This window comes from Chamaea fasciata, unplaced genomic scaffold, assembly GCF_029207755.1.
Source record: "Chamaea fasciata isolate MVZ Bird 193981 ecotype frontalis unplaced genomic scaffold, bChaFas1.0.hap1 SCAF_18, whole genome shotgun sequence".
Taxonomy (NCBI): domain Eukaryota; kingdom Metazoa; phylum Chordata; class Aves; order Passeriformes; family Sylviidae; genus Chamaea; species Chamaea fasciata.
Window position 1 is genome coordinate 2762803 of NW_027094103.1, and position 24147 is coordinate 2786949.

General features: G+C 45.0%; 1 protein-coding gene across 1 annotated transcript in view; it reads right to left on the reverse strand.

The window, feature by feature from the left end:
• BCR (BCR activator of RhoGEF and GTPase) overlaps positions 1-23704 on the reverse strand; it is a 98650-nt gene extending 74946 nt beyond the window's left edge. Inside the window, exons 1-2 of the mRNA XM_066200055.1 lie at positions 23571-23704; positions 21682-23229 (exon numbers count right to left, since the gene is read on the reverse strand). Coding sequence (XP_066056152.1) covers positions 21682-23191 — 1510 coding nt within the window. The 5' untranslated portion in view covers positions 23192-23229; positions 23571-23704. The remainder of the gene's footprint in view (positions 1-21681; positions 23230-23570) is intronic.
• Between the last annotated feature and the right edge of the window lie 443 nt (positions 23705-24147).

Consider the following 24147-nt stretch of genomic DNA (forward strand, 5'->3'; position numbering starts at 1 on the left):
GGCCTGTACACTTTAATTTACACCAGATTCCAAACTGATCCAAACGGCTGTTAATCAGAGCTGCACACATACATGGATTTCCAGGGTAGGTATCTCAGGAAAGGCTCAGAACTACCCTCACTAATCTCTCTGAAGGTGATGAATGTTTACAAGTGACAGGGTACCACTGAGACAATGCACAGAACTTTCCAAATGCAAATTTTGACTCCAAATTCCTCCCCTTAAGACAGAAATAACCCTGGTTCCAGACGTGCACAGCAACCTTGACAAAGGCACTTGTGCTCCAAAAGCAATCTACAGCTCTCTAACAAACTAATCTGTGTGGCAGGCAAAGGAAATCCCATCCTGCTACACTGGGCAGGAAAAGGCTGCAGATCCTTCAAAGCGTGTTTGTGGAGGATCCCTTTCTGTCACTCCCCACCGCAGCGGATAAAAATTCCGAAATTCCCACCAGTCCCCACGGAAACAGCAGCACAGAGTGTTCATCCCCCACCCAGCACCTGTAGCAGAGCACGAGTTTCTAAAGCAGGGCTGAGCCATCAGCTGTCTCCCCAAGGCACAGACAGGCAGCTTTTGTGCCTCCCTGCCCTGGCAGCTGCAGGGAGAGCCGTGGGGGCTGGGAGCAGGGGGCTCTCCCCAACACACCCAGGGGAGAGCATCAGCAAAGGACAAAAAAGGACTCGGGAAAACGGGGCAACAGAGCAAGCACACAGATGCCATGTATTGGCATCCTCTCCTTCCTTCCAGCTTGCAGTTATTCGTTCTGAGGGCTAATGTTTAATGCTGGGGAAAATCCAAGTGCACCTAAGGCTAGAGAATTTTAAAAAAGAAAATGTGAAGCTCAGTGCAATCTCACCTGCCTGCAGCCTTTCTGGGAAAAGGAGTGGAGAGAAGCCTGTCTGCCGAAGTGCCTGAGTCACCCAGAGCTTCCATCAGCCAGGCTTCAGGAAGATGCAGGTGACAAAGGACTAGAACTAACCCAAGTGGCCGTGAGCACTGGCATGAGCTGGAGGGCTCAGTCCTGCCCCAGAGCCAGCAACAGATGCCACCCCAGGGTGTGTGACAGCTCCCATTCCAAAGGCAACAGCTGGCTCACAACAAGTGGCAAGTCACAAAGCCACAGAAGAGAAGCAGCAGCTCAACAGGTGACAGCTCTCAGCAGAACCCGGCTGGAGCCCAGTGCAGTGAGTTTGGAGGGTGGTGGCCACAGAAAGGGAATCTAAGCAGCAGGAAAAGCTGCAGCTTTCCCTGGAGCCAAGTCCTCCAAGTTCAGGCCATAAAACATAAGATAAAAAGCAAAACTGGCAGAGTAAGCATATGGGAGAACCAATGAAACATGCCAGGGTAACATTTACCACAGTCAGTGGTAACTCGTGAAATGTGTGTTCCCTTTTAAAAATTCTTCTATGCCTTCCTCTGGTCCTCAGTGTTCCTTCAGCTAAAGAACTGCTACTCCTCTAAACTCAGGTAAGCAGTGATACTCAGATATAGATGCCTATCACATTCCTCACAGGCCTATCCTGCAATTTTCAAGCTAAGCAGGGAGTTTCACTCCACAGCACAGCTCAGGTAATGAACATCAGCTCAGCTCTGACAGCACCTTCTGGTTCCCAACGCTGTCACAGCTGGTCCACCAGCTGTTTTCTGCATGTACTCTTGCAAACTTAAGGGGAAGGCCAGGCAGCCTAAGTTTGAGCACTAAATTCTTGGATAAACAGGGGTTAGACGAGGCAAATGCATAAGCAGCAGCACTCTGAGGAACTCCAGAATGGAAGCATAGCTGCAGAGAGGCTAGAGTGCAAGAGCCACACAAACAGTACTTCTCAAACTTTTTAAACATATACAAACATACAAGTAGTGGTTGAAACTACACAAAAATATGCACAGGCAAATTTCTCGAACACTGACTTAATTATAGTTAAATTAACACTACTACAGATCCACACCCCACTAACAGAAGTCCTAAGAAAACAAGAAATAAACAGGTGAGTCATCCAACTTTTTCACCTACCTTTCTTGCGTCCCTTTACTGAGCCCAGACTCTGCAGGATCCAAGCTGCTGCCACATTCCATGCAACTGAGGCCACCAGTCTTCACCAGGCAGTTGCCGGGCACAGGTTTGGAACCATTTTCCCATTAACATGGACTCACTTGGAAACAAAAGGCTCAAAGTACTGATCCATGTCTAGTATTTTCTTCCTCTAGCTATTTCAGATGAGATATTACAGAGCTGGTCGAGCTCCCTCATCCTTACAGATTATGGGGGGAAAAAAGGAAAGCTGTGCCCAGCTTGCTTCGGGAAAGGCATCCAAAGCAGAGTTAACCAGAACACGTGAATGCAGCCAAAGCTTGGCAGTGCCATTGGCTGTTCCTAATGAAGGGAGTTGCCACAGGGTGCATTTCAGACACATCCACAGGCACTTCTACCGTGGATTTGGTCTCCCTTTGCAGTAAGCGACATTCAAAACGATTTACGAAGAACATCCTCATCTTTGTCTTCCACAAAAAGATAACAAAGGTGCAAAGAGGTAAAGCACATCCCCCTCAACATCCCTCTTTCTTTCACTGTCCTGTGCTGTACCAAAGGGATCCCACTCCCTTCAGGCTTTCTTTATGATAGGAATCAGCACAGTCAGGAGGCAAATTGCCAATTGCCTTTTACCATCCCCAGAAAGGTGATCAGGAGACAGGGGCTGGGAAGGCTGGGCTGGGCTTTAGCAAACCTTGTCTGCCAGTTTAGGTTAAGTAGATCCTCCACGAGCTACTCAGCACCTGCTATTCACAGAGAGTAAGAGTGGTCTAGAGATTCCCCCTTCTGCTTTCTTCACTTTCATTCAACCTCAAGAATTTCTCACTGAAGGCATTCCATCCAACACACACCCAAAGCTACGATGTCAAAAGACCTGTAAGATAAACCACCAAAACTGGCAGGATGTCTCTATCTGGCATTTTTGATCAAGGTTTGTGGAAATCTTGTACCTTCAACCTTGTCAAGCAGTAATGTGATGCCTCCTAAAACGCTCCACCAACAGAGATTTTAGTTGTGCCCACCATAACTTGTTCTGTGCACCCCTCAGACAGTAACTCTGCTGGGTGTGCAATAAAGCTGTGACACTCCCACCCCCTCTTACATAGTGGAAACAAGAAAACCAGGGTCCAGAGACAGACAAGTGAGAAAACCAGCCTGAGGCACACAGGTCCTGCTGAGCAGCTCCTCACTGCTCTAAATGGTCCCTCCCCATGCAGATACAACTGCTGCAGCCAGCTCTCCTCCACCCCTTCTGCTCTCCATGACTAAATGACAATACAGAAGCAAGGCTGGCCTCTCACAGCCAGAGAAAACTGAGGGCCTCTGCAGCCTACAACAGTGTGTGAATATAAATCACATCCCAGCCAAACCTCACGCTGTAGTCAAGACAAGTGGTTCTAAACCTTCTTTTAAAAAAAGAAACAAAACCAAAACAAACAATAAAAATAACACAGGGCAGACCACAGCTCCGCTGCTTTTAGGTCTTCCTCACCCTTCCAGGACTTCAGAAACTCTCTGGTGACCTCAGAAAATATCAGCTCCTTCTTGTTGACAAGCAATTAGCTGTTCTGTGGAGCTACCCCATGAAAGCAGGGGTTCCTTTATTTACAGTTTCTTTCCTCCTTTCCCACCAGTTATTTTTAAGGGATTATGTTTCCTGTTTTCACTGCTTTGCCTCCATTTGTCATTCAACACTACCATTAAAGTAGGAGGGAAGTGCAGGGGAGCAGACCAACACAAAGCAACCTTTAGGGTTCAGCAAGCAAGGGATTAAATGTCACTTCTTCCCCCCTCAGCCTCACCTCTCTCTTGCACACCCTCCTGACATAAATATGGTTTATCCTCCAGCATATACCCAGGTTCTGAGGGCTGTGACAGACTAGACATTTCAGGATAGATCAGATAAGCAACGTATTCATCCTGGTTTGTGACAGCTACTTACCCTCCCTCTGGCTGGTCCATTTTGGATCATGAACAACTTGTTCTGGAAAACCCCTCCCTGTATGCTGGAGCTAGAAATGGCGCCACAGCATTTTTTAGAGACAAAAAGCAGAGCAACAGAAGTCAGATACTCTTTCTTGTTATGCTGTTGATTTGCAGACATTGTTTCCCTACTACCTCAGTACCGGATGTGTGATTTTCAGGGAAATGGTAGTCAGAGAAAAACACAAAACAAAAAAACCCAGTGGGCCTGGCAACAATTTAGATGGATGCAATCCACTGAACTACTGCCCTTTCCTTAAGCCTTTGCTCACAAATGTGCTGGCAGCAGTCTCACAAACCCTCTTGAAGAAGGTTGTACTGAGTAGCTCAGATGTCATGTATTCCCACAACTCTACTGCTCTTCAGCACAGCTCTGCTGCAACTTGTAGAAGTATGGTGACCCCTGAGGACAATAAATACAAAGTTATCAAAGGTTAAGGGTAACAGAACAACGGGCTTTGAGAAGATTAAGGGCAGTTTTACTGTCTTAACACCTTTTCAGATATCTCAAAGCTCTTTGCTCTCTGTTCATACATTCTTTACTACAGCCTGACTCCCACCCATCACCTGATACTCAAACACATGCGCTCTCTATGAAGGATAAAGAATAACTTTTAGCAGAAGCAGAGTCAGAAGCATCTCTGGCAAGTCCATTAGCCCCTCCAAGAGTTCACATGCTCCCATTCACATGACTCTAGGGCTCCTCAAGGCTGCTGCTGTAATTGCAACCTTCCCACCCTCCTCTCTCCCAGTCACACTGCAGGGCTGCCCCAAAGGTGACAGTGCATTGCAGTAGAAACAGATGACAGCCATGGGATGGAGGGAAATGAAAGACAAAAAGCAAAGTGTTGAGACAGGAACACAAAGTCTCTGAAATTAAAGCTGGTTTTAAGCCAGCTCAGGGTACGGCTAAGCTAGTCCAAATGAGGGAGTGCGGGTTTGTGCAGCAGCAAATCATACATAGAAAGAGTCCTTACACAAGTATCAGAGAGCAATTAAGGTTTCATTAGGCTCAGGATAGACAAATCAACACCAAAGAGGAAACTAATTACATATGAAACTGAATCATGCATGGTACATAGACACCAGGGATACCAGAGCAGTAAAGGTCACTGAGATGGGAGAAAAACACCACAGCCAAAAAATGTCAACAAGGAGGGAAATCAGCAACCGCGATGGCCACAGCCACTTCTGGAGAAGACACATTTCTGCTCCCAGGCAAAAGTAATCTTCATTTTATGGGGCTGCAAAAATGAACATACTTCAGCAGTGAAGAAAAAACCAACTAAAATCATAGCAAAGCATCAGGAGATCCTAAGCTCTGATCTGACAGCTCAGAATGCACAGCTGGGCAGAAGGGACAATAACACTGAGGACAAAAGCAATTTCCCAATGCATAAACCAAGCCCCTTCCATTGCATTAGGAAAGGCAGATACCCTCCCAACACCAGCTAAAAAAGGGTGTAGTCCTCTCCAGCAAAGTGTGTCACTGTGCTGGAGGCCTTAGCTCAGCAGGGCTGTTCTCAGGAGAGTCAAGAGAGCTGTGCAGGTACTGCTCCTCTCAAAGCACACATCCCCTGAGGGCTGGGTATTTCTTTTTCCTTTGAACAGTGCCATCTCATTTCTTGATACGACTGTAAACAGACTCACCACAGGAACTGGTTTAGGGAGCTGCTGATTCAGAGCATCAGCAACTCCAGATTTTAAAGTTCTCCTTAAGAGGTGGAACAAGGAGAGCACACAATAAAGGAGTTTTGGAAAAAATAACATATACAAAGCATATAAATAAGCAATCACACAGTGAAAAATCTGGGCAAAGCTGCTGCAAGGAAGATACTGAAAGTTTCTGGGCTTGGTCATATACCACAGATCACAAGACAGTTGCATTCTTGGCTGAGTACGCCAGCTTCTCTCACTGATCTTGTAAGAGAATGTTAATGAGACCTACCTGGAAGGCTTTAAAATTTAGGGGAGTACTGTTCTGGCAGGAACTTACTGGTTAGTAAGTCATTCTGAAACACAAATTACCTTCACTGTGAATGCGCCTTTTAAGCACTTAAAACACAAACAAAAAAAAACAAACAAATAAACAAAAACTCCAAAGCGAGCAAACAAACAAACAAAAACTCCAAACCAAACATCAACCCAAAAAACCTCCAACATACAGATCTGCCTTTGGAGAACTGCAAATAAGAAAAGCCGGTTAGTCTGGCAGTCAGTCCTGTAGCACAGGAAAAATGGAATTTTTTCAATTCCTGTCTCCTTTATTGTTGCCAGCTAAAGGCTTGGTTGATTTCTTAAGCAAACTCAGGGGGAGAATAGACCAAACTTCCCTGAAATATTCTCCTGCCACAAAAATTTGTATTGCAAAGCACCATTCAATTAACACCAGTTATGGTCAAAAGAAGTGTCTCTTGCACTTTAGTAAGTGAACGAAAGTCAAACCCCTGGATTCTACCATGCCAAGAGCCATAGAAATGTTGGGAGAAAAAAACAAGGACAGAAGAGCTTCCCAGTAATGAGCCTGGTAATGAGACACAAACTACTGTATACCTTCAGTTCATTTACATGCGTTAGTAATTAAAAACTAGCTGGTTGGTTGGCTACATAAAAAGATGTGGTCACCAGTATGGTTCTTTATCATCCAAATACTGCAGCATAAGCCAACAAAAAGGCAGCAGAACTATATAAACTAGGGCCCTTTAGGCCCTATCCACAGCAGTGCTCCACCTGAAACAGTGAAAAGAAAGGTGAAACCACACTGATCTAACCACCACAGGCAGAGATGAGAGGGGATAAAGCATCCATGTTACCACCTCACATCATGGATGAGATGTGTGCAGTAAGTTCTAGAAGCAAAAACTAAAGTTCAGGGTCAAGATCCCAGATCTATCATCTGTAGATGATCTTGGACAAAAAAACTCTCTCAGTTTCCCTGGACGGACAAGGAATGTACCCACATTTCTGAAACACCTGCAGATCCCAAGAACTAATAAGCCCAAATCATTACAGCAGTGCAAGAGAAGATCTGGAAAGAAACCCCAGTTTTAAGAGTGTGTATCCTTCCTCTTCTGCGCAGAAAATCTTAGCCTGAGTTTTCTACTCCCCGTTCCCATGTCAGGTATACGATCCTTATGTGCATTTTTTAAGGCAACCTCCAATACAGCACATTGTAAGCTAAAAGGACAAATTATGCTTTTGAAAGTAAATAACTGACACTAATCACAAGTTTCACCACACTGACTTTCAGATTATTAAAACTATATTTCAATATACTTAAAACAAAACCCAGGACTTTCTAAGCACGGTACTCCCAACATCCTTAGCACTATTCCTTTCTCCAGGCCTGCTTCTCTGAAAAACATTCACCCACCCAATTTTTGCCTTATCAGGAACCTGCTACATTCCAAAGGGCTGTGCTCAAGGTTGTAATGTTCTTTTCTAGGCATTTTGCTGACTATTTCACTGCCAAATACGGCCCTTTCCAGGATGTACTTGTTTGCAGAAACTCAAAACTTGAGCCATTTCAACAGGGTTGCACAGCATTGCTGACAGAAAGGAGACTGCAGTTTGCTTCAATCAAAGAGAAAAAGTGTGTCACCTTGTGTATTTTTAAAACCGAGAATTAATAATTGATATCTGCCTTCCCACAGTCCTTTGATCCCAAAGCAAGTGAAGCTAAAGGGATACATTCAGTAGTACAGCTGCCCCTGGGGTGAGCCACTGGACACCTGCAGGCTGTGCAAGGAGGAGAACACGCAAAAGAACATGAGTTTGCCTTTGCAACAGGGTGCTGAGTCCTGGCAGAGCAACGAGACTCTCTCAGCACTGCCTGAGAGACTGAGTTGTAGACAGCACAGTGTTAAACGCAGGAATGGTTTGCTACTCCCAGTTTTCCCCTACAAACAGCAACTCCTCCCCACTGCCTAGGGCACTGGCTGACATGTCCCAGGCACACTTGGTATGCACACAGAGATAGGACACACTCTGACAGGTTTCATTCGGAGCCATCTTCAAGGACATATTAAACGATGCAGTCAAATCCACTTAAATACCCAAGAGAGTATCAGAATAAACCTGTTAAAAGGATTATTCTACATACGAGTTGATTTCTCCAACAGTTGCATTTGTTGCAAAAGCCCTTTAAATGAATACCAGCTAAGGAAATCACCTTGAGGCTGGGGCAGAGCACACAGCCAAGCACAAGAAATCAGCTATTTTAAAAGGTTTGACAGAAGAGAACCAGACCCAGCTCCTCTGAGTTGCTCAAAGTGCCTCAGATAGTAATCCTATTTCGGGAATATAGGGACTGCTCTGGGCTCAATGAGTCAGCAGGGTGGGGCACTTTTTTTCCCATGTTTGTGGACTGAACAGGAACAGAAAAAGCAAAAGAAGCTGGAAGCCAGAAATGTAGCACCTGGCTGGTGCACAGGCAGGAATTCAGCGGCGTTAAGTCAGAAGAGTTCCCAAATCTCTGCAGAGCCAGCAGTCATAGGTAAAAATAGAAGTCTTATCTGGGAGTCACATAAGCATTCAAAATAAAACTGAACAGAGAAACTGTAAAGATGTTTCAATGCTGCAAGCTATGTGTATTTTCTCCTGGTGGTGACTCTTGCCCTCCCCTTGTTCAAGACTGAGCTTTTTAAGCAAATCACCCTATCTGACAGAAATCTTAGTTGCATTATTAGGCCAGGACATGACATTTTATATTTCAAGGCAAACAAATGTAAAAAGGCCTAGGAATGACCTCTAAAACTCCACTTTCCCAAAAACACTCATCAAGGGAAAATATTCACATAGTTGTAAGATGTAATACTACAGATGTCTCATTACAGTAATTACATCATAAAAAATTACATGAAATCTAAGCCTATAAACACACACACACTCTCTGAGAAAGCAAACACAAGTTACTGAAGGAGGTTCACTCACCTCTAAAAGCTGTGCTGACCTGGCATCCATCCTGTCCTCTTTCCAGATGATTTATGATCTAAACAACCTTTTGGCAGAAGCTGGTCACCTTTTTAAGTCTTAGTAAAAACGAATCATTGTATCTGTTTTTTCTATTTTCTCCTGGTCATAAGCAGTCAGTGTATTTGCTGATGTAGTAATTAAAACCACAAAGTACTTACGCAGGCAACTGGAAGGGGAGTCACTGAGACAGACCAGGATGTCATCAGGTCTGTCTTGCAAATACTTACTGTAAATACTCCCATTCTCAGTCCTAGCACTCCGCTTAGATGTCTTCTACAAAACAATTTCAAATATCTGCAAGCTCTCAGGCAGCTTTTACTCATTCACGCTCCCCCAGCAGCAGAAACAAAGCATCTGCCTGGGGAAGAGGCAGCCTGCTCAAAGGACACCCCAAACCTCTCTGTGAAAGCCCAAAGCAGCTGGATAGCCATAAGTAAAATTGCTGAAGTTAAACAAGACTTCTCAGCATTAATGTTCCATTGTCATTTGAATTAGCAGCCCCAGTCGCAGGGGACTGGGGGTTGAAGTGTAAATTGTCTTTGATGGCATTGCACTCTGCCCCAACGCCGCCCCATCAGTTGCTGCTCCAGCAGCAACATTTGGAGGAGGATAGATTAGCATCCATGGTTAGAGGGGTTTTGTGCTTTGGTTGGGTGAGTTTTGTGATTTTTCTTTGATTGATTTTGGCTCAGAACAAAACAAACAAAACCCCCAAAAATGCCACAGATAAATTCTCTGATCCAGTTCTCAGCATGAACCTAGAAATGAGCAGTTGCTGGCACGACTGACAGGGCAGCAGGTCACAGCATGAGGCTTTAGCACCAGAGACAATTTAAATCAAGATTTAGCCTCAAGGGGCATAATACAAAAATACTGGAAGACATACACAGATACATGTTGTAAGACGAGGCAGCTCGTGCTTCAAATTTTAAGTAAAGAAATCAAAAAAAAGGAAGAAGTAGAAAACCCAGAGATTAACACACAAGCAGCAACAGCCACAGGCAAAAAACCCAGATTCTGGACTGACTGACTTAGAGAGGAACATGAATGAGTTAATACAAACACAGAATTAAGTAGAAAAAAAGAAATAGAGGAAGAAAGCATATGAATTGTAGAAATCAGTGAAAGGGCAAGCCCTCCACCAACAAAACTCAGGTTTTTTCATTGTGTTTTGTTCTTTTTTTTTTGACAGTATTTTCTTTTAAAAGTTAAATATGGATATAAACCGATTTCTAAACACATACCTATAGAGGAAGTTAATCAATTTACTAACTAAAGTGTGATCCAGGAGAACAGCACGGAATTGGATTCCAGCACACTACAGCTCACCAAAATTCAGCTAAAACCCTGAGTTTCAACAACTCAAAAGACTGAGCTGCTTATTTCCTCATTAACACACTTAGAAATTTATTTATGCAAATCACTATATTAAGATAAAAGCTTGCTATAAACCTAAGGCTGTTTTCCTTTTTAAATTCCCTTTTCATTCTTTACATGTGTTTGGAAAAAAACTTGCAAATGACTCGTTTCCTTACAAACTAAAAAAACACAACCACAAAGCAACCAATTATTAAAGACTATTAAACAGGCCTGTTTCAGTATGCATCAGCCCTACACGGCAAGTGTCTATTAATGGGAAAACCAGTTTTAGCATCAGAATGCTTCCTTAACCAGATGTTGGTCTAATTAGAAGGAAAAGTTCCTTATAAAGTTTAGGTAGAACTCTCTAAATTTGCTTGTATCTTTGCATCGCTGCATATTTGCATGTACACTGAAACCAGCCTGAAACACCTAAATGCAGAATAAAATATTCAAGTTTAAAATTCTTCCTCTTCATATTCTTCTTGTGCACATATATAGTCAGAACACATTTACATAACAGATAATCAGGTCTCCTTCTTTGCTTTAAGTGGAGATACTGAGATTTCTACCGTGCCCTGGAATGGAGGACACTAACTGGAGGAAGATGTGTAACCCTCTATCTGCAGCAGGAATTTTATTACGTCTACCTATCAGCACAGAACAAAGCAGAGCTGAGATCACATTAGTATGTGTTTCAGTTTGAGCAGAGACCAAAACAAATTATGTATAGGTCAGTGCTCAAGGCTGAGTGAATTTGGGGTAGTCAAGGTCAGGCCTAGGGCACGTTTGCTGAGCACAGAGGACAGGTCAGTGCCACAGAACAGCCCCATCACACCAGGCTGTGACACAGCCTCAGCTGCCTGCGCACAATGGGCCAGCAGAGAAGGCACCTTCTGCCGGTGTCTCAGCTACTCTAGAGACAAAATAGACACGCTTTTCTCTCCCTGAATACTGAAAACCCCCTACCTAACCAAAACTCATTCTGAGAGTCCTAGCGTAGAAGACTGGGCAAACCGGAAAGAATGTATCTGATGTTTTGATATAAACACCATTTTATCACTTTGTCAGGCCACTTTCCCCTTCAGGATGCAGGATGGTGAAAAGAATGATTAAATAAAGTAAAAATGCTTTCCAAATTGCATTAGTGTTTCCATAGCACCTAACCAGGAGGCGTGGCAGACACATATGGCCATTGTACACAGCTCTCCAAGAGGCACAAGAAACTTCAAAACAAAATTATAGTTTTGAACTGCCTGCCCAGCATAGCTCTGAGCCAGCTCTCACCCACAGCAGCATTGCTACTGAAACAGCATAACCTGCATGCATGCCAGTTTTAAAACACTTACAATCTAAGCCTGGGAAGACCCTATGAGCTCTTTTGAAGTCAGAGCTCAAAACTTCAAAATCAAAGTCTCTTGGGAAATTCTGGTTCAGGTAGTTACACAGAAACAAACAGCTAGTGCTGTGAAGCTTCACTCCAGCAAAACTAGAAATCCCCTGGCATCAGCAAGACCTCAATCAAGTCTTTCCTAAGACACTGTTAGAGGTCTCAAGAGTAGCCACTGGTGTGTACAGCTGTTAAAGAACAAAAAAACAACAATCCAAGCAAAAACACAACTAACCAAACAACTAGATTTTGTTAAGCTCTCTTGCTCCTTCCTTGTTACTTATTCCAAACGCATACCTTCTTTCCTGATATTTCTCCCTGTTGAGAACACTGACCCTTTTAGCAATACAGAGAAACTGGTAATAGCAAGTTGACTTCAGCTCTGTGACTGCGTATTTTACCCAATGCATACAGAAGTTGCAAAATCAATTTGGATTAGGAAGGGTCAAAGTGATGTTTAAATCCTATGTAAATATTTCTATACAAAGCAGTGTGGTTTCTCAGCGACTACAAAAGAAAAGGCTTATGGGTTTGTGGAACTGCTCAGCTGTGCTCAGGAGGACCTTCAAATTCAGCAAGTCAAACAGAGGAAGTGCCTCTCTGAAACCTAAACGGGTGCACTGACAGCTCTGCATTCTCTGCATTGTGTGTTAAAGCATCACTTAAGAATACAGGAAAGTGGAAAATAATTGTCTCCACTGTGGCCTCATATAAATTCATAAGATATGAGAGACCTTCTACTTTCACATGAAGCAGAACTCAGCCCTCATCTGAATGGCAAGAGCACCAGACCGTGTGAACCATCTCAAAATTGCAATTAGTCTCTCACCCCTGCCATGCAGTACAGATCAAGAAGGCAGTCAGTCAGGCCTGCAGCTCAATACACCACCTGAAACACCAAAGGAAAACCAGGGAATTTTCTCGATCCCTATCATCTGAAAAGAGCATGGGACCATCAGTCAGGTCTGCCAATGGCCCTTCTGCCAGAAAAAAACCTGAACTGTTGAGTAAGTGTAAGACAGCAAATGGTTTCCAGGTTCCCTGTCGAGCTGAGCACACGCTGGCCCTTCTGGATATACTCAAGGACTAAACACAATCCTCCTTGTCACGCAGCAGCCCCCTCACCTGATCAGACACATGCTTATCACGAGTTCTGCTCCAGCAGCATCTGCCTCTGGGCCCATTACAGTCACAGGTTTCAAGGGAAAGAGGGCAACAGCAGACAATGGAGAACTCAAATGAGTATTCAGTATACTTCATTCCCCTGAGTAAGCTCCTCAGGAAAGATGCCAATGGAGAAAAGGCTGAACAAAAGATTCACCCAAACAATTGTTCAGGTGACTGTTAAGCCCAGTGTATTGCTCACATTAAGCAGTAAGTGCACAGCTTTCTGTCGGAGTCAGAAGCAGCTCTTGAGGGCCCCTGAGGATCTTCCTTACATGAGCTGAGAGGTACTTGCTCCAGCTTAGGAAGCCTTTGAGACAATACTCTGCATTTGACTACAACATTCTCTTCCTGGTATCCATTTACTCTACATCAGGAGCCACAGATGATCAATACTAGGACTAGAGAAGTGGTGTATGTCCCCAGGCTAAAGAGAGTATTTTCACATGACAGCTTGTCAGATTCTTTTTCCCACTTGCAATTCAGATTTCACTCATCAGCTTTCTAATCAAGAAAACCAAGAAAAGTAAAACAAGGAATGGACTGTAAGATGTGCTCTCCTCACTGCAGCCACTGATTTAGTGTAGGATGCCCATCTCCTGTACAAGACATTTTCAATCCCAGCTAAGCACCGGCTTTGGTATCCACCACAATTAGGCTTAGGTGGGAGAACTGCAATAGAATTTTGCAATTGGACATTCTCTGCTGGCTAATTTAGAAATTCAAATAAGTAATTGATACAGCTGGCAAAGACAAGTTTATTCATCCAAATACCATGATTTCCTCAAAGACAGTTGAGACATTATTGTGTTTTCTCAGAGTGATGTCAAGTGATTTCATCCCTGTCAGACCGAGAGATCCAATGACCACCTCAGGAGAGGGTAAAGCAAAAATGTCCTACCCAGGGAAGGGACTCCCATACTTGTTCTACCTAAAAGGATTCAAACAAAGGGGACAGTTTACAGAAGTGACAGGCAAATACACGGGAAAACACATCCAAAGCTTCCAATAGTGATCTACTGTTCTAAGCGTATATTTTCTGAAACTTATGTAGTAATGTCACTTCAGGACACCATAAAAAATTTTCCGGAGCAGCTCTAGGTTAGCAGGAAGCAGAACTGAAGATGGGGCAGTGAATCATGATCTGAAGCAGCTGGACTAACAGCCACAGAAACAAGTGTTCTGTGCCTTGGCTCACTGTAGGCACCATAATCTAACCTCTCGGGAGCCCTGAGCCCAGGCAGGGGCTGTCCTGCTGGGCAGTCATCCCCTGCAGTGTAACTGCACTGCAGCAAATCAGCGCTGGGTTTGGATGTGACACCTCCCTAGTGACAACAGGCCAATTACATTCACTTTTTAGCAGCTCAAATACATTTGGAGCCTCATGCTCCAGGGAACGAGGTGTTTTCCTTCAGAACAGATTACTCTAGGAAGCTGCTGGCCCATTTCAAAAAGGATTTGTTGTTTTTTGGTGGCTTTTTGTGTGTTGAGTTTCTTAAAGCTGTCCTAACAGCCTGCTCCAGCCTCGCCCATCTTGTGGGTTCAAAATGGGCACTCCTTCCTTAGCTCTGCAGCCAAGGGAGTACGTAACTGCTGATAACAGAATAGCTGGTAAATACCCCATCAGAGAAGTAGCTGCATTTCAGTGTGGACTCTAGAATATTCTTTAGTTCTTAAGAAGTAAACACACAGAGCGAGCCAAGGCTGCACGGTGCACTTCCCCACACCTCAAGGAGAGGAGCTGCAGTCCAAGCACACAAGTTACTCACTGTTAAGTAACTCCTCCTGCAAGGGCTGCTTGCTTAGATTTCAGAAAATATCGCACGCAGTATTCACATGCTGATCCACAGCAGCCTGCCATGGCTGCTCCTGTGCTGTTGTCACAGACCAATCTGCAAGTCATTTGGGGATTTTGGATACCTCAGAACTTGTGCAGAAGTTCCTGAAGAGGATGGGGTGGTTTTGGAGGGGTTTTAAAAATATATTGTTTTTAAAGGAAGGAAGGAAGGTTGTGATGGATCCACTCTTTTGGAAAAGAATCCTTATCATCCACAAGATAAAATAAATAATAATTTTTTTAAAAACCCATCCCCACACAGTAGTAACAGAAATTGGTGAAATGACTGCAAATAAAAAAATAACAGAAGGTAACAATGATACAAAAGGGCTGTAACACCAACAGGCACAATTTAGTAGTAAAAACAAACACACTGAACTTTAGTAATTCACCCTTTCTACAGGGCAGTCCTCGGGGATTCTCACACAAATACTCCTCGAGCACCCGTGTAGCCATGAGCAACTAACTTGACTCCAGCTGCCACATTTGGGCAGAGCTTTCTCTAAAGCAGAGGCTCCAATTACATTTGCAATAATCTGATTACTACATGAGCCATAACCTGGTTAAGAAAGGGTCTGAGAGATACCATTTTGGCACTTAGGGAGACGTGCTTTGTTGTTTTAGTCACAGACAGATTTGCAAAGTGCAGCCAGATTTTGTGAGAAATACACCACGTTGTCGTGCTCAGGACACTTTTACTGTTTGAAACACATACAGTACAATTTGAAAAAAAAAATGAGAAGTTATGGATTTGTAAAACTGTCTTAGTGGTAAGACAGACCAACATTCACGGATTTACTTACAGTTAAGGGTTACTTTCACATCACTTGTAATTTAAAGATATGATCAGGAAAGCAATTCACTTTGCCATCAGTGAGCTGGCCAAAACCTGCTTTGTAACCCAAGACACTCAAATCGGTGTTTTGGAAGTACTTCGTTCACATGCAGCTCACCCAAACTAATCCACGCCCGCATTTTTCTAGTCGTTTGCAGCCTATCCCCTGCATCCATCTGCCATTCAACCAGGACTGGAACACCACCTCTTTTCCTACATGTGCCAGCAAAAGATTACTAAAGCCAGTGATATTTCACCAGAGCAAGAACAGGATCAGACCCTTATTCTTCTTTCCATGCTCATCTGACTGAGCAGAAAAAAAATCAAAGAGGAGACGGTAAAAAAAAAACCAACCCAAACTGCTGGTCTTGGTTTCTCTGGGGAATAGCAAGCTCCAGATAAGCTGTGCCTCCAATCAACACTCTGATTTTCATGAGCAGCAATATGCTTCCCTATGGTAATTGAAATGGAGCAATTCTCAAACAGCTTGCCAAGTCTCACCTCATTAACCTTTATGGACTGACCTCTAAAATTCCTTGAAGCTGAAATACAGGTCCCCCTTGCCTCTGCGTGATAAATGTTTACCCCTAAGAGGTTGGGGAGCAAGGGAGGGCATTAGAGAGCAAACTGCTAAACATGCTAGGACTGGAATAAGAACTGTTTCCAGCCTTTAACTGGGGCCCAAATCTTCACAGGCGTAGGTCTCCTTTGCTGCCCTTCTTTCAGGTAGCCTGCAAAGCCAAATTTGGATTACAAATCACACCACCCACCCACAACACTTCTTCTAAGAGTCAGTATACAACTCTAGTGTGCTGCCCAGTAATCAAAAATAAGCATTTCCTAACCCACACTTGAAGGTTTAGTAAATTTTATAATTAAACCTTACTCTTCTTTCACCCCAAATCTGTTACTCAGGATGTCTCTTTGCCATTCCAGTCAACTCATTTTATTACTTTTGCTCAGGTCTCCGTGAAACTTTCTGGTGGCAGTGAAAAGCAAGCTGTCAATCAAAGAGTGACTGAACACGGTACTTAGCATTTTATTCAAATATCCAAACCAGAGATATTAGACAAATGGAAGCACTTAGGAAAAACGGTAGAGCAATTAGTTCCACAAATTAGCAAGCTTTTAGCTTTCTTTTTCTCAGCATTAGCTTGAGATAGCATAACTATAGGAATTAAGAGTATAATGTTCCAGTTTTGCACCCTGGAAGTCCATGCGTGCGTGGGGTCATGTATATTTACACTAAACAATAAAAATCTTCAAGGTTAAAATCACACCCAACACCTGCTTTGCTAGAGATGAGAAGACACAGGAGACCAAAGCACTTCATTCACCAATGTAACTCACTGCTTTAAAGTCCATCACCTACACACGCAAGTAAATCACTTCCAAAGTCACTGCAAAGCTTTAGGGCTCGAGCCCCTGGCTCTGAAATCACTGAGCTGGAATCACCTGGGTCCAACTGTTTTGTCTCCAGCACAGCATTCCAGTCTGTGCCCATCACAGTAAGGATGCTGCATGGACCCTGTGCCTCTGGGGCTGCTGAGTTCCTGCACCACTCCCAAACTTCAGGCTTGCACTGATGGATTGGTTTACACTCCCATTTCAAAGGCAAGTGCCTTGTGACTGCAGAAGGTTGAACCTAAGAAAAGAAAATAAATAAATCTATCTACGTGCTATTACTTCTGGTAGACCTGAGGTAAACATTAGCAACTCTCAGTGGAAGGAGGAACCAAACAAACACTTCAGAGTCCACCATAATCACTGGGGACATAAAGCAGCTCCATAGATTCTGTTACACCCTGCTGGAGGGAAAGAGAAATCTGGAAGAGAAAGGGAGGGAGCTCTTCACTCCCCTAGACTGAGAAGAGGGGAGTGGTAGTGCAAGCATCCTGATAATCACCAAAATCTCAAATGCCACTAAATTGCTGAAAAGCAAGGCAGGGTGGGGGTTGCATTTAAACAGCATCTTGGCATCAGTGCTCCTAGGAAATCACTGATCGTCACAGGAAAGAATTAAAACATGGTGAAGAAGTAATAATAAAATGAAGTAAACAAGTGTCAGGAAAATCTAAACTGCATTATTGATCCAACATAAGGCACAGATGGGAAGCAGGACCTGTGGCCAGAAGAGTCCTTTTCCTTTAAAATTAACAAGCAATCTGCACATTATAAAAGCTCCTACATTTCAGCTCCTCAGAAGGAAGAATCTCTCCACAGTGGACTGAAGTCTGCTTCAGCTGCTCAAAGGGAAGCTGTGCATCTGAACAACAGCAACAGGACTGCCATGTTGCCTCACGAGTCTGCAAAACCCTGCAAAGAACTTTTCAAACTACATCTCCAAACTAAAATTCACAGCATACAATACTGGGTGGAAGAAGTGCAGAGTTAAGAAACTTGTCTAAGATCTCAGAAGACGCAAATAACTCAGGAAGCAAACCCTTGCAGAAAGTGGTACAGAACAAGGTCCTTCCATGATGACACACTACATGCTTTCTTGGGGCTTTACAAATAAGTAGTGCAAAGTTTGCTTTAAAAGCAGGAAATTCAGATGCTTGTCTAGCTGGTCAGGCATTTAAGGCACACAAAAAGTGAAGAACCTACAGCTCTAGTTAAGCAGGAGTTTTAAAATGGCCTTCTAACATAACAGGAATCGTGAGGTTTGCAGTACACACGCATAAATTCCACTGCTCTTTCTCCTCTCTACATTAAACTCACTAAAAATACAGAGAACGTTCCATGCTCTCCAGAAAGGGACATGCAGAACTCCCACATTTAGTACAGGCTAAAATAAGTAGAACTTGCCTCCGATGGAATTAAATGACACATATCCCCAAAGTGACCTCATACTGTGCACTGTGGTGGTTGGTGGCTGTCTAGAGAAAGAGCCTGGCCTGACTCCCCCAGAGCACCACCAAGTCTCACGTGAACAGAAGTTGCCCCTGGGGCACCTTGAGGGAAGCAGCTGTGCAGGTAAATATTATTTATGTGGGCTCTAGATAGTTTCCATGTTATTCTGCAGACAGATAAAACCATTTCACACAGGGCGAGAGCACTGATTTTATGCAGCAAGCTCCAAAGCCAAGCGACAGCTCCACTGTGCTCTTCATTAACAAATTACTGCTAGTTAAAAACTGTCTCAGCTGAGGCCATTGCAGGATCTCATCATTCCACAACAATACTGTGCAACTTTCCCCTCGACCATAAGCAGAAATGCACAAGTGGCTTTTCTCATCTCTGTTTCTGCAACTATCATTTAAGAGAAGCTGTAATTTTAAAAATCTTGTTCTTTCTTCACAATCATAGTAAAGATATTCAAGCTTAATGCAAAGTTAAGATGTGATTTTTTTTCTATTCCCACTACAGGAAATTAGTGATACATAATTAATCCTAATATCAATATCTTTGCCCAGGCTCCATTAAGTACATTTAATAGAAAGTACAGCTATTACCAAATCTCAACCCTGGAGCTCTCATGCTGCTCCTTGGAAAAAACTGAAAGCCTACTACACTTTGGTCTGCTTTAAGGTATTTGATAATCTACCTCCAAAAACTCAGATTCAAATTTTGGCTCAAAACCCCATCCACTTGAGAGTTACATCCTTTTTTTTGTGTAATACAAAATCAGGAAAACATCACTTAACTGTGAACTCATGAAATAATTTGGACAGAATAGCCCATGTCTGCTGGCCAAGCTCAAGGCGCACTGGGACAGATCCAGATGGAAATTTCCCATTGCACCTGTCCACAGCACACTCAGCATTACTACGGGAAGAGCGATCAAAGGCAGAGCCAGAAAACACACAACAACCTGAATACACAGGGAAGTCAAGTACTGTTGAATAAACCCCACTTGATGCTAATTAACATTAAAGCTGGCCAGAACCTACTGTGATTCAAACTTGCACTCTGTTCAAGCAAAACTTTAGGGAAGCCTGGCAGAACCAGTGACTGAACCACAGGTGCTGGAAAATCAGTCTGGATGTGTGAATGGCTTTGGTATCACGTGGCCATGGAGAACAGCCCGCAGCAGAGCAGGGTAGCTGGGAATGGGAGCCAGATAATCACACAGTGGTCTCTCAGGCCTTTTGTTTGGTTTACGAAAAGGAGGTTCTGCCAACTGGTTTCAGATCAAAATTCATCCCAATCGGGAAGGAAAGAAAATTCCTATAAAACGATGCTCAGTAGGAATTAATCAGAAACACAGTCCTCCCGAAGGCAGAAGCCTTTTCGGTCAAGTAAAAAGTTGCCACCAGCTAATGTGCAAGACAGTACTGATTAGCCATCTGGTGAAAGTTCCTGCTAAGCTTGCCATGTCGCCCCCTGAGCTGAGGAAAGCAGAAGGTGGATCAGTTACATTCTGTCCTTGCCTGCAATGTGTGGTCATCCTTAGGAACAAGACACAAAGCTTTCCAGCACATCTAGGAATTGTAAATGTTCTGACTTTTCAGCTGCCTTTTTTTATATCACGGCATCCCAGATAAATGATTTAAAATAAAAATTATCTACTGCCTTTTTGAAAGCTGAATTTATCCTCAAGCTTTATCAACCTTCGTTATTTTTACCCCTTTGTTTCCTTCTGCAAAAACTGAAATTGCCAGGAGGCTTCCCAGTCATCTAAAGAGCATCAGTAAACAAGAGCAGAGACAGATGGTTGAGCTCAGTTCAAATGAGCACAAGACTCAGCCTCTCCCCTAAAACCCAGGAAGAATGCAGCAGTCCCAGAGTGAAAACAGGGATGTACATCCAATGTGATAAGGGAGAAGTCACTGTGAAGAGATGCAGAGCTTCCACGTACACTGAATATCCACCACAACTGCCCAGCCTTCCAATAATACAATGAGTAAGAGGATGGCACCAAGGCACTGAAGAGTTCTCCCTGCATTGTTGCTCCCAGAAGTATTGCTGACAAAACCAATCAGCAGGGAAAGTAAAACCAGGCATCTCCTTTGAGCAAAGTTACTCTTCTGAGAAGTAATGGGGCAAACTCTCACAACCTGAGAAAGTGACATCTCTGACAGGCCTCTGAATTCACCCACTACTACAGGAATTTGGTCCCATTGACAAATAACATGTTAATCCCTTATTAAAATGAGAGATTCAAAGAGACAAAGAAAACCCATGAGAGAACTCACAGATTTATAATTAAAGATATCTGTCAAAACAAACATTCCTATTTTCCTCAATCTTGGATTTGATTTTCATTTACTGCACAGCAGACTACTGGTGTTAGCACAAGACACTATTCACATTACATGCCTTGCCTGGCTAAATAGGTTCAGACATCCACATACATTCAAAAAATCCGTCTGAATTAATATAATTCCTTGTATGCCTCTTCCACCTACAAATTCACAGCGATTCCACAGACACACCTGCGTGCCTGAATGACTTACACAAGAACGGGTTCAAACATTGCCCATCCTTCCCCAAATGAAGAGTTTTATTCTGCTGAAATTTAGTTAACATTTTTCCCTCAGGGCTTCCTGATATTCCAAGTTCTCCCTTCAGTCAGAGATAGCAGAAAGCTCCAAGAACAGGGCTGCACAATCATCACCTCCAATCAGCTCTAATTGAAGGCTGACACGAGACAGAACGAGAAACTAGCACTGCAATTAATACAGACAGGAAAAAACAAGACTGCGGGAGCAGCATCATTATCGGTAAAGCTCTGGCAAAACCCTCAGGCTGTGGCTTGCTGGCATACTACCACCTCTGAGGTAGAGTTTAACTACTCCACAGTGCACAAATATGAGGGAGGGAATAAACTGGTGGTGAATTCACCACAGGTGGTGAATACCTGGTGAAGTTCTGGCCCCTTTTTACCTCAGTGTTCAGACTGAAATTATTAACATGGGACTCCACTGATCCTCTCAAGAGAAGCCTGAATCAACCCTTCTGGGAATCCAGATTGAATTCCTAAAATGCAGTCTGACATATACTTCTGTAGGATCTTCCTAAAACGGCAAAACTACAAATTAAACACAGAACTCTCACATGAAACAGTTGCCCCCTCACAGTGATTCACGCAGGGTCTGCCATTCATTTCCACCATGCCATTCCCTGCTCCGTACATTTAAAAGACCAAGCAAAGAGCTGGTACACACCTGTATCCCCGTGGAAACAGCTGTCCTGGTGACATCTCCCAGAGGGCAGATCTCCATCACTCGGCCAGATCTGTCCTGTCTTTCGTACACCCACAATGGTGGCCTCAGACACGATGACCTGCTGCTGCCGGTGCCGTTTCTGGGACTGGGGCGTTGGTGGGCTGCTGCTGTCAAAGGACTGCTGAGAGTTCTGCGAGGGGGAACGGCTTTTATCCCGATACATGCGGTAAGTGGTGGGGCTGGGGGAGACATGGCTGGACTGTCCTGAGGAGAAGTCTTCCTCACTGGAGGTAAGGTTCTCATTAGAGCTACAATCAGGAGTATATCCTCCTCCAATGTCTTCAAAACTCCTGGGGGAATAAGATCTCCTGGGCCACGTGAGATGTTTTTCCTGGTCAGCTGGGCCCTGATTGCGCAGGATAGGTCCTTTTCCTTCTCCTTCCCCCATCATTCCACCAACGTAGATACTCTGATACGGCTGAAAGTCCATGGGCTGCCAAGGTGAGCGGTTGCTGCCATTGGCGTTAATCAGGTTATCTTTAAGAAACTTGGGGTTCAGTTCAGCATCCTCGTATTCTCCATCATAGCCAAAGCTGCTCTCTGAGGCCCTTCCCCTGTAGGCAGGTCTCTGGAACTCGCTGAAGCTGGGTACCATGTTAGAAGGGAGGGAGTGCAAGGACTTTTTGCGTTCCATTTGCATGGCTTGGCTACCAAGGGAGCTTATTTTATCAGAAACATCCTTATCGTTGACCTTTACTAGACCCTTCTCGTGATGATACTCCATGTTCACATAAAAGGGCTTTTCAACAACATCCTTGTTATCTCCAGAAGAGTGCGAATTAACCTTTTTCATTCTCTCAAAATTGGACCTGAGGGCTGCCACACTGGTGCTGTTGCCTCTCTCCTTAGGTTCAAACGATCCCTCCTTCTCAGCAGATCCCACCAGTCTGCGAGTGGAAGCCGATCTGTGTTTTGAAGGAGAGCCATCTGTATCGCAGCGATTCTCCATGTCTTCTACAACTCTCTTCAGTTTCTCTTCACCATAGTACTTACACCTGTCCTGCTCTCCTTCTCCATGGTGGGGACTGTCCAAAGGTGACAGGTCTGACCCATCACTCTGGGTAGACAGCTTCCGCATAGAGGGTATCCTGGGTTTGAACTTTTCCTCCCCGTGATGTGACTTGCTTTTTTCATATTCGTCTTGGTCAGCAGACTGGTGATGATGCAGGTCCTGGATCTGCTGCTCTGCACCCCCTTCAGGCAACTGAGAAACACGTTTAAAACCCCATCTCTGTCTATCATAGCTTTTTTTCTCCTTTGCCAGAAGAGTCTGCAGGTAAATCATGCGGAACCTCTCCTTGTTAACCTCCATCTCCAGTCTCCGGATAGATGCTTTGCACATCTCCAGTTCCTGTTCAATGTCTCCCACAGATTTCAGCTCCATTTTAGGAGGCTCAGAGTCTGCAAATTGTGCTTTCCAAGCCTCTACAAACCCCACAGGGTCCACCATTTTGCATACGGGAGTAAGTGGAGAATACGAGAAGGAGGCTGGAGAGAAAGAGGTGGAAAGAAAAAACCAACCGGATCTCACATGTAGAAGCAGAAACAGCTCGGGCAGGGTCAACTCAGCGCGTCTCTTTCGCGGTCCATGCAGGGCACTGGGGAGGCAGGCAGCAATCCTGTCTCGCAATCCTCTCTCCTCCCCGTCTCCTTCTGCTTCTGCCGGCCCCAGCCCCGCGTACACTCGCTACTCTCTCCCCGGCATGACTGATCGTCTGCTGGCGAACAACAATGCTCCCACCCCGGCGATCCCCCAGCAGTTCAAAGCGCGTGGACAAAGGAGCGGGCTCGGGGCGGGGGAGGGAAGGTAAATATCGCCCCCCACCCACCTCCTGTCGCCGCCGTCCTGGGCACGGTCCTCAGCGCGGCCACGCTCCGGAGCCCTCCGCTCCGCGCTGCCTCGCCAGCCCCCGTGTTGTGCTTTCTCTTTCTCTCTCCTCCTCTCCCCCTGCCCCTTTCCCTGTCTCCTCCTCCCGGCTATTGTGCGGCGCTCGGGGCGCGCACGGTCCCCGCGCGGGGCGGCGATGCGGCGGCGCGTCCCGGCCGAGCTCCGCCGCTACCCGGCGGTGCCCGAGCGCCCCGCGGCCCCGCGGGAGCCCCCCCGGCGGCGCGGCCCCCGCTGCCCGCGGCGGCCCATCGCGGCCCGGCTCCGGCGGCGCTGCGGAAGGGGAGGGGAGGGAAGGACCCGGCGCAGGCACTGACACGGCGCTGGGGCCTCTTAAAGGGGCAGCCGGGCCGGCCGGGCCGGGGGATCCGCGGGGGTGGCGGCGGCCCAGCGCCTTCCTCTCGGCTGGCCGTGAGACAAAAGGCAAAGTCGTGAGCGGCCCCCACCCGCTCGCCCTCGCAGCCACGGGCCTGGGCATCATCACACCATACGGACGTGACCGTAGCGAAGACTGCTTCAGA